This window comes from Pseudoliparis swirei, chromosome 8, assembly GCF_029220125.1.
Source record: "Pseudoliparis swirei isolate HS2019 ecotype Mariana Trench chromosome 8, NWPU_hadal_v1, whole genome shotgun sequence".
Taxonomy (NCBI): Eukaryota; Metazoa; Chordata; class Actinopteri; order Perciformes; family Liparidae; genus Pseudoliparis; species Pseudoliparis swirei.
This window is the reverse complement of record NC_079395.1, coordinates 13729515-13743765: the sequence shown is the minus strand read 5'-3', so window position 1 is coordinate 13743765 and position 14251 is coordinate 13729515. Positions and strand designations below refer to the sequence as shown.

The 14251-nt window shown below is 47.8% G+C and overlaps 1 protein-coding gene across 10 annotated transcripts in view; it reads right to left on the bottom strand.

Annotated features, from left to right (window-relative positions):
- LOC130198410 (myomegalin-like) overlaps nt 1–14251 on the bottom strand; it is a 45943-nt gene that overhangs the window by 4805 nt on the left and 26887 nt on the right. For 6 of the 10 annotated variants that reach the window (XM_056421566.1, XM_056421567.1, XM_056421568.1 and 3 more), the window contains 32 exons: nt 14020–14178; nt 13837–13938; nt 13236–13373; nt 12886–13065; nt 12539–12733; nt 12268–12450; nt 12066–12182; nt 11917–11985; nt 11726–11832; nt 11506–11645; nt 9023–9156; nt 8730–8881; nt 8329–8611; nt 7143–7347; nt 6907–7023; nt 6534–6793; nt 6212–6426; nt 5965–6082; nt 5701–5818; nt 5538–5592; nt 3863–4110; nt 3676–3780; nt 3419–3574; nt 2985–3242; nt 2759–2890; nt 2559–2675; nt 2288–2477; nt 2055–2176; nt 1125–1361; nt 925–1026; nt 499–734; nt 278–421 (listed from right to left, as the gene is read on the bottom strand). In XM_056421566.1, the coding sequence (XP_056277541.1) occupies nt 278–421; nt 499–734; nt 925–1026; nt 1125–1361; nt 2055–2176; nt 2288–2477; nt 2559–2675; nt 2759–2890; nt 2985–3242; nt 3419–3574; nt 3676–3780; nt 3863–4110; nt 5538–5592; nt 5701–5818; nt 5965–6082; nt 6212–6426; nt 6534–6793; nt 6907–7023; nt 7143–7347; nt 8329–8611; nt 8730–8881; nt 9023–9156; nt 11506–11645; nt 11726–11832; nt 11917–11985; nt 12066–12182; nt 12268–12450; nt 12539–12733; nt 12886–13065; nt 13236–13373; nt 13837–13938; nt 14020–14178 (5094 nt within the window). Of the gene's footprint in view, nt 1–277; nt 422–498; nt 735–924; nt 1027–1124; nt 1467–2054; nt 2177–2287; nt 2478–2558; nt 2676–2758; nt 2891–2984; nt 3243–3418; nt 3575–3675; nt 3781–3862; nt 4111–5537; nt 5593–5700; nt 5819–5964; nt 6083–6211; nt 6427–6533; nt 6794–6906; nt 7024–7142; nt 7348–8328; nt 8612–8729; nt 8882–9022; nt 9157–11505; nt 11646–11725; nt 11833–11916; nt 11986–12065; nt 12183–12267; nt 12451–12538; nt 12734–12885; nt 13066–13235; nt 13374–13836; nt 13939–14019; nt 14179–14251 lie in introns of those variants that run through there. The other 4 variants (XM_056421563.1, XM_056421565.1, XM_056421569.1 and 1 more) reach the window with 4 other exon arrangements.

Below are 14251 nucleotides of genomic sequence, written 5' to 3'. Positions count from 1 at the left end.
AAGAAAACGGTGCTCCCGGTGTTATGTTCCTTCATTAATATTAACTTAATACATTATACTGCTGCACACTAGCACTTTAAATGTGCAGCATAGACTGTTGCCAAAAGGAATACACTATTTACACTTTTTTAGTAATTTTTGAAAGTATATCCACCTGTTTTACACACTTAGAGACCACTACATTGTTGATTTTGGACTTTTCATGGGAATTGTTGACAATAACACATCACTTGTGTATCTCCAGGCTTATACTTTGCAATCATAATGTGTGTCAAACCTTCTTAAGGTTTTGGAAGGAGGGATCAGTGCTGGGCAGAGCTGCTCTCCAGAACATCTTCAGCAGGGACATCGCCTCCTCCAGGATCTGTCTCAGGGTCTTGGTGTTGGACAGCAGACTCTTCACACAGCCATAGTCCAGGACCTGCATTCAGACCTGGGTTAGATATTCACGCTCTATAGTCATGACTCGTTGTCCGTCTTTGGCCTTGTGGCTCTCACCAGCCCGCTGCTCTGCCTCTGGGGGCCCTCCAGCAGCGGTGGGCCGAGGAAGGCCTGCAGGGTCGTCTCCATGCGCTGGACAAGGCCGCCGCCCTCCAGGACTTGCTGCTGCAGAGCGCTGAAGTCGTCCACATGACCGATGGCGTGGCGGCCGTTGCGGTTTGCAAATGATCCGTCAGGGGCCTCCCCCTCCAGCTCGGAGTGAGGTTCAAGAAGGTCCGTTGGGGATTCAAGCGCTGAATGTAATTTGGAATATGACTTTGAATGACGTTATCGTATTTATTTGTTGTATTGCGACTTCAGAAGTGATTAAAACGACACTCGTTCAGGAACATTACAATAAAAAGAGATTATTGTTACAGAGCAACCAGTCGACACATTTAAGACGGATTGAGGAGCAAACATGCAGTGCAGTTAAAATCACACCATTGGTCGTGCTATGGCTGTCGTCCAGGTATGAGTAGGGAGGACCAGGAGATCCACAGTGAAACAGACCAATGTCCCTGACCGGTGGAGACGGAGCTGGGTCTGTGGAGCACACACACCAGGCTTGGGCACAGAGCAAACCCCACCACAGCACACTGAGCCTCACGTCGTGTCGTCTCCAGAAGGCGGCGGCGTCTCACCGTGCAGCAGCTGTCGCCTGTAGAAGTTCTCCCTCTGGGGGCTGGCGGTGAGGGCGGAGAGGGAGGGCGTCCGAGGGGAGCCGACACCCAGCTTCTGCTCAAGCTGCTTGTGGAGCTCCAGTTGTTTGAGGGCGCCGTTCTCCTGGACGCTGTTTTGTAGCTGAGCTCGCAGGCTCCTCACCTCCCCGAGCAGCTCCCCCAGCTCCACCGGGAGACCTGGCAGCTCACACAGGAAGCCTGAACACGACACGCACGATCACCGGAGAGTCGGACTGGACATGCTCCTTCTTCAGCGAGGGTATGTTGAGATACAAAATGGAGTTCATGTTGTAATTACAGCATCTGTTATAATGACATAAGTCAAATTAAACAATGGGAATTGGATAAATGGGAGCATTCTGCTTTTAGCCTATCCATCTCAAAGTCGACCATGACGCCATTCTTAATATTACCACTGGATGGCACCAGCATGTTTTATGTAAGTTATGCAGGGCTCTTAAGTTTTGAAGACAGACAAGAGTGATATATCCATCATCCATCACCCCCCCCCCCCCCGGATATCAGTCGCGCGCAATTCCAGGATGCTTTATTTTCATTGGTTGCTGAATTAAATCTTACCCAGATACAACAAATACGTTTTTTTTCTGATTGGCTATTGTGTAGCCCATTTCTTTTTTTGGATTGACTGATAAGTGGCACCTCACAGCAGAACTCCAGGGGAGCGCTTGATTCCTCCATGGTGAGGGCAGCGCGGCCAGCTCATGTTTGAGCTGCGGCAAATTTAAAACATTAAATAGCCGAGAGTTTTTTTCAGCGTGAGAAATACGATGTGTGGCGGGAGTGCGTGACTTAAGACCGAAATGCGTGACACTTGAGAGCCCTGGTTATGGAGTATATTTAGTGTAGCTAGCGTACAACGGACAGACTTACTTTTGTTGGCCTTCGTGCTGGAGCACACTTGATCGTACACTTGTAGTTCCCCCTGCAGGGAGTGGATGAGCTCTCTGCTCTCACACAGCTGCTGCTGCAGGAGAGACACCTCATGCTGGAGCCTGAGGACACAGTACAGTCCAGTCAGAGATGGACACACAGACGAGCTGCATTTCTATCAAGGAATCAGTCGCCGTTTGATTCAACGCACACGCACACACACACACACACACCTGTTGGTTTTCTCCTGACTGGCCTGCCGTTCCTGCCTCAATATGTGGATCTGCTGTCCTTGCTCCTGCGCGTGAGCCTGAAGTCGTCTCAGCTCCTCTTTCCACTGCTCTGCCTCCAGCTCTGCTTGTTTCAGGCGGGCGCATGCTGTAAACACCGCCTCCCGCAACTGCACCACCTCCTCACATGTGTCTGAGAGAAGCAGGTGAGTTAAAAATGGGAAAACATGCATCTATTCCAGAGGAAAGAACTTCAAATGTTCAGATGAAGCACCTGTGCTGGCCTGCAGGCGGGACTTCAGTCCCAGGTTTTCTTCATTCAGGATTCGGATCTCATTGCACAGCTGAGTGACAGAGTCCAGTCCCTGAATGTAGATGTTTGTTGGTGCCCCTGGACAGAAAATTGGAGTTATTTTTTGTAATTTCTCACATATAGAGAAATCAGTGGCAATGTTGCAGCGAGGGGTTCAATACCTCCACCGCGCCCGGTTGAGGCCAGTCTCTCTTCCAGCTGCAATCGGAGCCGATCATTGGTCCTCATGGACTCCTCTAGGCGCTGACGGAGAATCCTAACCTCCCGCAGGTGCTCCTCTATTAAATGTACCCCTTAAATCAACATAATAGTGTGGTTGTAATCATGTAACTCTTGTGAAGAATGTGTCCATTGATTCCTAACAGGCCCAACAGTAGAGAGTCACACCTGCATGGCTGCTTCCCTGCTGGTGTCCTGACGATCCAGAGTAGCCACCGACTTGCGGCACCATGTTTTCCATGTCCCACAAAGACCGTCCGGTCACGAGACCAGAGTCAGACTTTATCGAGTGGCCTTCGGGAATGCCGCCCAGCTGGTACTGTTGAAAGGCATGATGGGATTGCTGGCTGTAGCCGGAGAGGTTGTGCTGGATGTGGGCCCCCGCTGAGTGACTGAACTGAGCCTTGTCGTGGGGAACTGCAAAGCCTAGAACCACACACACACAGTAAAGAGTGAGGTGTGTGTAAAAAGGACAACAGAGGAATGTGATGAATCTACACGTGAGATGGTTGCCCACAGGCGATAATGTGAGAGTTTAGTCTTTATTTAAAATGTTCACACATCCCCCCCCCACACCCGTCCTCCCCCGCCAAAGCCCTCACCCCTATTCTGCTCATTCATCCGTTTGTACAGCATGTCCAGCTCTGGGCGAACAGCAATCACAGACAGGGCCCTGGGCCGGGGGTCAGAAATGACTTCTCGACCCCAGACGTCAGGGCCAGAGGGGACAGAGTAGGAGATGGACTCTCTGAAAAGGGCTGGAGGAGAATGACACATACACATCATGAAGGAGGAGAAGGAAACAGGAAAGGTGATGTTGGGCTACTTTGCATGTCAAAGCCATCTGTGAGTCCCGTACCTCGAGAGGACTGACTGGTCAAACCCACAGGGGCTGAGCAATGCATGTTGGGACAGCTGCTGGAGGACTTAAGGAAGCCATGAGGAGGAAGGATCGATGGATGGACTAAAGGAGGGGAATGGAAAGTGAGAGGAAGGAAGAGGCACTTTCCGGATATGGAAAGGTGGAACATAGAAATAAACTGTACCTTGTTGTTCTGATCCTTGACCCGGCTGCTGCAGCCCGTGCTCCTCCTGATATTCTCTGGCGTCTAAATCCGAGCACAGCTCCAAGTCTTCGTTGGTTCTGGACTCATCGGACACCAAGGACGTCCTGTCTGAGTGGTCGGTGGTCTCCGAGAGGGCATGGCAGCTGGACGGGGTCTCAGGGCGCTGCTGCAGCTTGGTGTGGAGGGACTCGATGATTTTATCTTTCTGCTGAAGCTCCTTGCTCAGCCTACATGTGCACACAAGACAATCAGCCATTATAGTCGGGAGCAATGTGCTTGACATTGCCTGGCAGTTCTTTCTTTATCCTCAAATGATATGTTTAGATTTGTCAATTACAACCAAATAAACAACGTTACTGCAAGGCACCCTTAAATCTATATCATAATCACTGAAAATGATGCACGGTATGTTCTTATGTCGCTCTACATAATTTGCATATGATTATCTTATCTTTTTCTTATCTTGAGTAAATCAACAACGACTGCAACTATTTAAAAACAATTCTAGCACCAGCTCCATGAATGTGACTGTGAGGCTTTCCTTTGTCTTACTGAATAGTTTTAGATTCTGTCTTTTTTTTAAACCGTTTGTCGGACGAAACAAGACATTTTAAGATGTCACCTCGGTCTATGGGAAACTATAAGGGGATTTTCACTATTTGTTGTATAGATCAAAAAATAATTGAGAAAATAATTACAAGATTAATCGAGAATGAAAATAAAGAAACTAGGTTAGCAAAGGTCAGAGAGGAAAACAAAATACATATATTTTCCATTGTATGCATGTTGCAATGTGTACATCATTAAATATAGTGTAAATAAATCAATCTTTAAGCCTCTCCATGGCTCTTTATGATGAGTTTAAGCCAAACCCTGCTGTGGGTGGACTGATGGTCTTAAAGTAGATTTGACTGTGTGAAGTAACTTCTCTTACTGTTTCAGTTGCTGAAGCATGACCTCCCTGTCTCTCTCCAACAGCCTCCTAAGAAAAGCTGTCTCTCTTGCTTGTCCCCGAGCCGTAGAAAAAGACCACAGCGAGTCCCTGTATATGGAGCTGTTCTTAGAAATCATAGATTTCCACATGGGAGCCATCAGTCCAGTCCAGAAAGACCAAGTCATTGATGTCCTTCAGTCCCTTTGCTGTCTATTCTCGTCACTTTAGGACTTCTTAGACTAACTTCTTAAGAAAAAAGAAAAAATCGCAGTAGCTGTTGCACATGTCAAAATAGCCGAAATCCCCGAATAAGTGACTGAGTATAGATCCAACAGAAACAGTCTTCCATTGAGCACGGAGCGATGGAACGGGGCAACACCAGTAAAGGTCTGTCACACAGTCACACTGAGCTTCTTCAGCCCAGCTGGTGGGAATAGTCTCCCAGTACAGGTAGTATATAGACCATTCACCAAAGGCAACTTAAGGTGAAAGGATTCCAGCTGGGGCCTGTGTGTGGATTAACAGCAACCTTCTGTCTCCCTCTACAAGACGGAGCCGTCTGGTGTGCCGCAGCAGGTCACATGACCAAGTAAACTAATCAGTAGGACAGAAGAGTGAGTGCTCCACTAATAACTTCAAGGCCGGCCCACAGAGCTCAGTGCTGCAGGTGATTCCATCAACCGGCGCTTTGTTGTTGTTGGTTCAAAGAAAGCGACTCACCGAAGGGCGAGCAACTCATGGCCTTTCTTGTCATCATGGCTCTCTGCACGCTCGCCTTTGGAAGTAAAACAAGAAAGACAGCATAGGAGAGAGGAAACTTCCACAAATAACAATCAGAGGACCACGAGCATGTGAAACGAAGATATGGGAAGATGTTCCTTACGTCCGCTGATCTTGGCCAGCACTCGTTGTGCCAGGGCAGAGTTCTGTGACAACTGCTGTCTGAAGCTCTGACCCATGTAGTAATCTATATCGTTGGCCCGCAGCAGCTCCTCGAAGGCCTGCACGTTGGAGAGGATTTGAGTAGGTATGAGAATAACCGGCAAAAGATTTGACGTTACGATTGTTAATATTGTCTCCACACGTTGGTAATATGTAGGAATGTGATCATATTTGGTTCAGTGATGTAGTTCTTTAGTTGCAGTACCTTGGTGGTATCGCCCAGGTGCTGGGTGAGGATATGGCTGACTCCTTGCCCCTCCCTTATCCTCTGCCTGAGGTGGGACAGCTCACGAGCTTGTGCCTGGATCAGAGAGTTGTACTTCCTGTGGGAGTGAGGCGGAAAAGGAACCACAGTGTTAATAGAGGGCTGTTCTAGACACAAGAAAGGTGTATGAGCTATACCTCTATTTTTAACCATGGCGTATCTGTCTTCTCGGTCTCTGTTCACTCACCCAGGCCAGGTGGCACATTTCCCCTCCTCTGCTTGGCTTTTGTCCTCCAGTCTGGAGCTCTTCAGTTGAGCCTCCAGTGACGCAACTCGCGCCATCAGTTCTTGCAGTTCCCTGCTGGGTTTGGGCCCTGAGGGAATGCCTTGGGTGTCAGACATCCAGCCTTCGTCCTCTTCCACCCCGCTGGGTGCCGGCGATGTCTCAAAGGCCCAGTTTACCTAGAAGTTGAGGGTAAAACAGCAAGAAAAAACATGACCAAATGCCTTTTTGTGAATATATAATGAACCCAAAAGTGACGTGGAGTGGCTGGTAAATGTTCCAGTACCTTGCGTGGGGTTCGCTCCAGGCTGGAGGCGTAGTCGCTGGTGGTGGACAGGGAGCGGACACGCAGCTGCAGCCCGCGGATCACCTTGTGGCAGCTGCTCAGCTGCGAGCGCAGATCCTGGACCAGATGCTGCAGAGGCGCCGACTCGTCCTCCATTTCAAAAGCACCCGCGTTACTGCTGCCAGCGAACCAGCTGCCGTCCGCGCCCTCATAGTCCTGTTGATTGGACAGCGACGTGCACATCTCCAGGTCATCAAACTCTAAAGGAGGGAGAGATAAAGCAGCACATTGATTCAGGACTCATGTGGATCAGCGAGTGCATTTTTACAGGAAAGGGGAACTTTTGTGTTTCGGTCTGAGAGGAATTTGTTACCGGGGCTGCTGGCGTCTTCTCTCTCCGCTTCGTTCTCACTGCGACCACAAGTCTCATAACCAAGATCCTGGAGATCCACCTGCACCTGCTTACTGGCCTGCTGCACCGACGTCTCCGCTGCCGAGACATGAGTAAGAAATGACTTGAACCGTGTGCGCGAAGGTCTTGAATGCATTGAGGATCATGTTTCTCAGAACACGTCTGAGGTCCTTCATCGATGTTCCTGAGTGACTCACTGAGCAGAACTCTGTAATCCTTCAGTTGTTCAGCCTGAGCGTGGACCGTGGCTTCGGACACCATCAGCCTCTCCAGCAGCTCTCTGTTCTCCTGCTGGTTCAGGGCCAGATCAGAGGTCAGGCGGGCCGCCTGCTCACGAAGACCCTCGTCTCTGTCCTGCCAGAGCGCGCCCTCCTTGCTGCTGTCACCAGCGGACTCCACCCCCTGCGACAGCAACGTGGTTTATCAGCTCTGACGTGTTATACACAAGAGACGTACACTACCGTTCAAAAGTTTGGGGTCACTTAGAAATGTCTTTATTTTTCAAAGAAAAGCACTGTTTTTTCAATAAAGATAACATTAAATTAATCAAAAATACACACTATACATTGTTAATGTGGTAAATGACTATTCTAGGTGGAAACGTCTGGTTTCTAATGAAATATCTCCATAGGTGTATAGAGGCCCATTTCCATCAACGATCACTCCAGTGTTCTAATGGTACATTGTGTTTGCTAATCGCCTTAGAAGACTAATATCTGATTAGAAAACCCTTGTGCAATTATGTTAGCACAGCTGAAAACAGTTATGCTGGTGATATAAGCGATACAACTGGCCTTCCTTTGAGCTTGAAGTTTGAAGAACAAAATTAATACTTCAAATATTAATCATTATTTCTAACCTTGTCAATGTCTTGACTATATTTTCTATGAAATGTTCAATTCATTTGATAAATAAAAGTGAGTTTTCATGGAAGACACGAAATTGTCTGGGTGACCCCAACTTTTGAACGGTAGTGTATATGTCCTCTTCATCACCTCGGTGTTAGTTGTCGGCCACAATGTTTAAATTGACATGCTTAATATCACATTGATAACATGACGGCAGGCACAGCAGTGACGACTCCATTACCTATATAAACAATCTTGGGACTAAAAGAACAAAACTCCCGTCCATATAAGGGGCCTGGAGACAATGCTGCTCCTAAAGTATTCACTGAAGTCTGCTTTGCAATGTGTTGAAGCAGAAATGAAATAACTTCTGTCTGTTTTTGGCTAAAAACACCTCAAGAGTTTAAATGACTTGAATGTATTTGCAGCAGCTTCATAAAATGTCTAAGACAGACCGTTGCATGCTGCAGCTGTAAGTCACTCAAAGTGTAATTCCTCTAAATGAAGAGTGTGAAGAGTGTGAAGAGTGTGTTACCGTCTCCGGCCGGTGTGTGTGACGAGGGGGCGTCAGAGGGTGTGGACCCTTGCAGTGCCTCTTCCCGCGCTCCTCACTCAGACTAACACGCGGATGACCTCGCTTTCCCACCGGCTTTGGAGATGTTTCCTCCTCTTTATCGGATTCCTGAACATGCTCCTCCTCTTCCTGATTCAAGCTCCTGTGATTCCTCTCTGGGTTTGTCCTCAGGACCACCGCTCCAGCTCGTCCTCTGGTTTCCTTCAAAGTCTGGTTCTCCTGCTGCAGCCTCTGCAGTGCACTCCTAGTCAGACACACACACACACACACACATGAGGAGGCTGTCAGATTTAAACCCCTCTCCTACAGCTTAGACAATAACAACACAATGTTTCCAGAGGATCTCTGAGACGAATGAGCACCTCATCTGAGCCACGGAGGAGTATCCATCCCTCTCCAGCTGTGACCGTATCTCCTCAAGCTGGCCTTCAAGTGTCTTCCTTGCTTCCTCGAGCTGCTTCACGTCAGCTCTCTGGGACACCAGCGGCCCGATCACACCCTCAGCTCCACACGCCTGAACAGAAGACGGCACGTGTTATTGTGCTACCATTTTAGTTATTAAGTGAATGGTTTAAATTAGCAAGAGGTCCATAAATCTATAGTTACAAACCGCTGGAAGGGATTCAACAGTGAAATGTAAATAGAAGTACTTTACCTGAATGGAGGCCAAACTTCTGGCCGTCACTTTGTCATCGTCCTCCTCTATGCTGTCCGTAAAGTCGTCACTGGTGCCATCTTCATCGTCTCCTTCCTCCTCCTCCTCCTCCCCTTCCTCGTCTGTGCTGAGCTCTGGAAACAAAACAACCGAATAAAACATCCACTTGCTTTCTGTTTACTTCTCAAACCTCTATTATTATTCTAGTGCCCTCCCTCTCTGGCCTCCACTCTCTATCCCATTCTTTCCAGAATCACTTTGTCATGGGACCAAAGGGAAATGTTATGTAATACTTTGCCTGCCAGCCAAAAACACACTCAAGGCAGTGCAACCCAGGGCGAGTCAGCATGTGTGTGTTCATGAGAAACTAAGACAAATGTAATAGTTCTTCATTTATTTAAATTATCTTACTTAAAAGGTTTAGTGATGAATTTGTGCCAAAAGTAAATGTGTGTGCAGCTTTACTGTGCTTTATTGAAATATTGTACACACACGCAGGACGCAGAGGCTCAGTGAAAAGAGTCTGGCAGGAATTTCAAAGGAAAATAGTTTTACATAAGTCATAGTTATGACACACAGCAGACACACAGACACACACACACACGTTTCACGTAGTGTGTCGATGTGTTTCATGCGTGGATCTACTGTTGTTCAGTGCATCTTTGGAACATATGAGATTAGTTACTAATTTGGATAAAGTTTAATGTCACTTAATTTGACTCCACCCAAAAAAAGTGTCTCACAATTAAATAATGAAATGTCTTTGTGTTGCTAGTGGGAGAGCAGGAAGTGCATTGAGCAAATGTTGTTATTATATATTGAACAACGTGCTGTGTGAGCTGCACTGACTGAATGTGGGGTTGTTTAACACTTTACTACCACATACTGTCACCACTCTCATACGGGGCCATAGTATAGATGGGGCTCTCCTTAAAACTGTGCATGTTGTTGGGTGTATTTGTCAGTTAAACTAATGTGTATTTCACTTAAAAGGGCTCGCATGAGCTTCCCTCAGTTTGTGAATGTGTCATTTTAGTTGTGAATGTCTAACTGGTTAATACAGCAGAACAGACATGCGAACATGAACACCGTGCCACGATATCATGCATGAGGGAGGACATAAAGACAAAACACTCATTTGGATTGGAAATGTCTGGCAAGACACATTATAGTTATATAAATGAAGATTCTATCAACAGATAGCTGACCATATTTAACTCTGTGACTTTACAACACATCTATAACGTGTGCTCTTGTTTGATAAAGTGCATATCAGGACAGACTAGGAGGCTGAGGAACATGGAATGGTTCAGGTGGATAAACTGCACTGTGGGTTGAGCTCTGGGATACAAGGAAGGTAGATCAAGGACCACGTGGGGGAAGGGGGGGGGGCAGTTTTGGGATGCTAGACAGATTCCCCATTAAACACAACAAACAGAAGTGCTTTTGACAAAAAGCCAGCACATTTTTATTACTTTCATTAAAAATACAAAAAGAAGTGTTGACAAGGATTCCATCTCTGAGGCTAGATGAGAGATCAGCACAAGTCCCAAGAATATGTATTCTACCTCATATAAATATTGAATGGGCAAGTATTATTTCTCATGTTAAATGTAACCATTGCTCGACATTATATTTTTCTGCTGTCTTGATACAAACCTGAACTTAAGTTCAACAAGCAGACTAACTAAAAACAACACATATACTAAACTACCATGATGCTACGTTAAAGTAATCAGCGTGCACCAGCCACCTCATATCCGATGCGGCTGACCTTATGTTTGGTACATATCTGTCAGACTAAAACATACCGAGTGCAGAGCAGGTATAACTGATTTTGATGAAAGCAATCTCAGGTTTAGCTGAACTAAAGGAAACCACTCGGCCATCTTTTGGGATTTGTATCTTGGGGCCTGGTAAGATTTGCACTTCCTGTTCACAAACAGATGATATAAAGACAAATGATGGATGGTTCCACTGTAAGGCATGAGCTTGAGCTTCTCCACGAGACGAAACTTCACTGTGACAGTAAGGCTGGAAGAGGGACACCGGTGAGAGACAGTACACAGAACTGGCAATACAGAACAATCTGCAGAGCGATACGCAGGCCGTGTGCAGAAACAACACAAACAACATCTTCACACCACTCAGAAAACAGATGAATAAATAAGACACTGGGTTGCACGTTGCCACTTCATCGCATTGAGCTTAACTTCAACAGGCTTCTGCTACTGTGAGTAGTGTTTGTGCTATTTCGGATGAAGCTACCTGAAAACTGATGGTCAGATTTTGATGCACACTTAAAAGTCGAACTGTCTCGATCACTTTTGATGTGTTTTCCCGCTCATAAATCTGACTACCAGTGGATACAGACAGCTCCATGTCACATGATGAGTGTCACTCAGCGGTGCTGTGGTCAGACAGAGCAATAGTGACCGTGCGCCCTGCAGCCCCCCGGCAGGCTGCACGCTGCCCATCCCCACCTCCAAAGTCACGCTGCTTTTTAGCTGCCCGCTCCTGCGCCAGGGCCATGTTACGGGTCCTGGCCAGGACCTCCTCCAGCTGTCTGCGGAGCGCCTGAACCGAGTCTAGCTCGGTGTGGAGGGCCTGGATCTTCTCAGAGCTGAGGAGAAGGAACATGTGTTATAGAGCAAAAAACAAACAAAACTGTATTCACGGGAAACCTGTGTGCAGCTTCTCTACCTGTCACACTTGGTCTGAATGTGTGTGAGATTTTGGTATAATCTCTTCTCCACCCTCAGGGCGTCATTCAGCTTGTTGTACTCGGACACAAGCTGCTCCAACACACACTTGAGAAAGACAACATAAATATATGTTATTAAGCAGCACAAATAGCCAAATACTGTCTCGGTGATTGAGAATGAACGCCCTACTTGATGATCAGCGCTGTCCTTGTTGTCCTGCTGGCGAGCCAAGGATGAACGCAGAGCAGAGAGCTCCTTCTACAGGGACAAAGATATGCTGTGTAAGATTTTAAAAAAGCATTGTTCTCATGTTTTTGTCACAGTATCCTCAAAGATACCTGAGCCTCCCTCTCCTTCTTCAGCACTAGCTGCAACTCTTCGTGGAGAGCCGTCATCTCTGCCTCACTCTCTTTGGAGGATGGCTGCATCGCCTCCTCCTGGCTCAGCATCAGCTCCTGCCGTATAAAGAGATCTGTGAAGAGCATGTCTACAGGAGAGGAAGCGAGGGAGGAAGTCATGGAAAACAAATGAAAAAGGTACCTTGATGAAGGCTTCTTTCTCTTTGAGCAGACTCCGCAGGTGCTGCGCCTCTCCTCCCATCTCCCTCTCCTTGTCCCGTTTCATCTCGCACAGCTCTCGGTCTCGAGATGACAGCTGTCTGCGGAGCTCCTGCAGCTGGCCAGTCCGCTCGCCAATCACAAGGGAGAGCCGGTAGGCGTAGTCCTGAGAGAGAGAGAGAGAGAGAGAGAGAGAGAGATATTTTTGTTGTGCACAACTGCATTTCAACGACCATACCAGCAACATGGCTTACCTGCAGGTACTGGTCTTTGGAGCTCAGAGTGTTGAGCATTTCCTGGACCTGTGCTTGGTGCTCATTGGACTGGCGGCTGCGGTCCGAGAGCAGCTCCTGGAAGAGTTTTTCTTTCAGTGCCAGCCGAGCTTTCAAATCCTCGACAACCTCAGTGGGCCCGGCCTGGACTCGGGCCACGAGGGTGGCCGTGAGATCCTGAAAAAAAAAATTACCCACACACAAATGAGCCAATACACAACACGACATTCACCCGGGAAGGCCTGTGTCAACACACCTGTTGAAATAGAATAAAGGCAATACATGACAATGTGTGTGTGTGTGTGTGTGTGTGTGTGAGAGAGGGTTACCTGTGCCTCCAGGCTGTGTGTCTGTAGAGCTGCCTGGAGCTGGCGGATGATGGTGTCCTTCTCCCTCAGAGTGTTTCTCTCCTTCTCCTCGCTCTGCTGCTTCAGCCACTGGAGGTTCCTGTAGGCCTCTGCCGCCTGTTCCAGCTCCAGCTCTTTGCCCCGCACCAGGGCGTCCAGACTCTGGTGGTCACGATCACAGGTGTGGCCACACAAAGAGTAACTTGACACCACATGTACATATCAGAAACAACCTGTTTGATGGGTTAAGCTGTGTCACTGGAACATGCCATTAGTACAAGATGGCGGGTCCGACAGGTCCGGTATGTTGGCCCTGCGTGTGATGAGCGTACCGTGATGGTCTCCTCGTTGTTGGACAGAATGCAGCGGAGTCTCTCCAGGTCCCGCTCCTTCTCCCTGAGGGCGAGCTGAAGCCTCCTCACTTGGCCCTCACGCTCCTCAACACAGCGGAACTTGTCGTCAATGGCGCGCTGCAGATGGCGGAGGGGGAGAAAAACGACACTGCTGCTATTCTGGGCTCCCTCCACGCTGATATTCATCATGTGGTGAGCAGGTGGCCAGTATTCAGAGACCCGGCGCCTTTCAAACGAATTTCATAAATGAGTCACGGTGTGAATTTTTACATTTCCACCAGCATCTGATATTTATGAAACATTCTTTCCCACTGATGTGGGGTTGTAACAGGACTCCACCAGAGAGTGGTGACGTGTTCCCTCCTGCTACCCCTTAATAATTCATTAAACTGTTTTCACAACCGTCTTTCTCCACTGAGCTCTTTTCTCTCCATTTCCAAGACTGTTGCATTAAATCACACCATACATGGCACCCTGCTACACATCGGACAGTAGTTTGGGGGGGTGCTCATGCTATTTCTACCAAGCAGGCATTCATAAATGCCCCTGGTGTGTATATGAATGTGTGTGGCGCCTTTACCTCCAGAGCTCCGTCTCTGTCCTTAATACGCTCTTTAAGTTTCTCCAGCAGGAAATCTCTTGGTTTGGAGCTTCCTGTTGAATCCAACATCTCAGAGTACTCCTACAGGAACAAAGAGTTTTAGCCAGGAAAAAAAAAAAAATGTGTGCATGCAACAACAGACTGTATGAACTGATTGATCACCTGTAGCTGTCGCTCCTTGTCCTGCAGCGAGTGTTTGAGCTGTGCGATGCTCCTGTCTTTCTCCTGCACCACAGTGTGTCTCTCCACCTCGGCGTCCTTCAGAGCCGCTTCTCTAGCCTGCAGCTCAGAGCGGGTTTTCTGGAGGGCAGAGAGCAGGTCCTGCGGCACAGACGGGAGGTCACACATGCTGCACCCTACGGATACCAAGATTTGTTTCACACACATATCTACG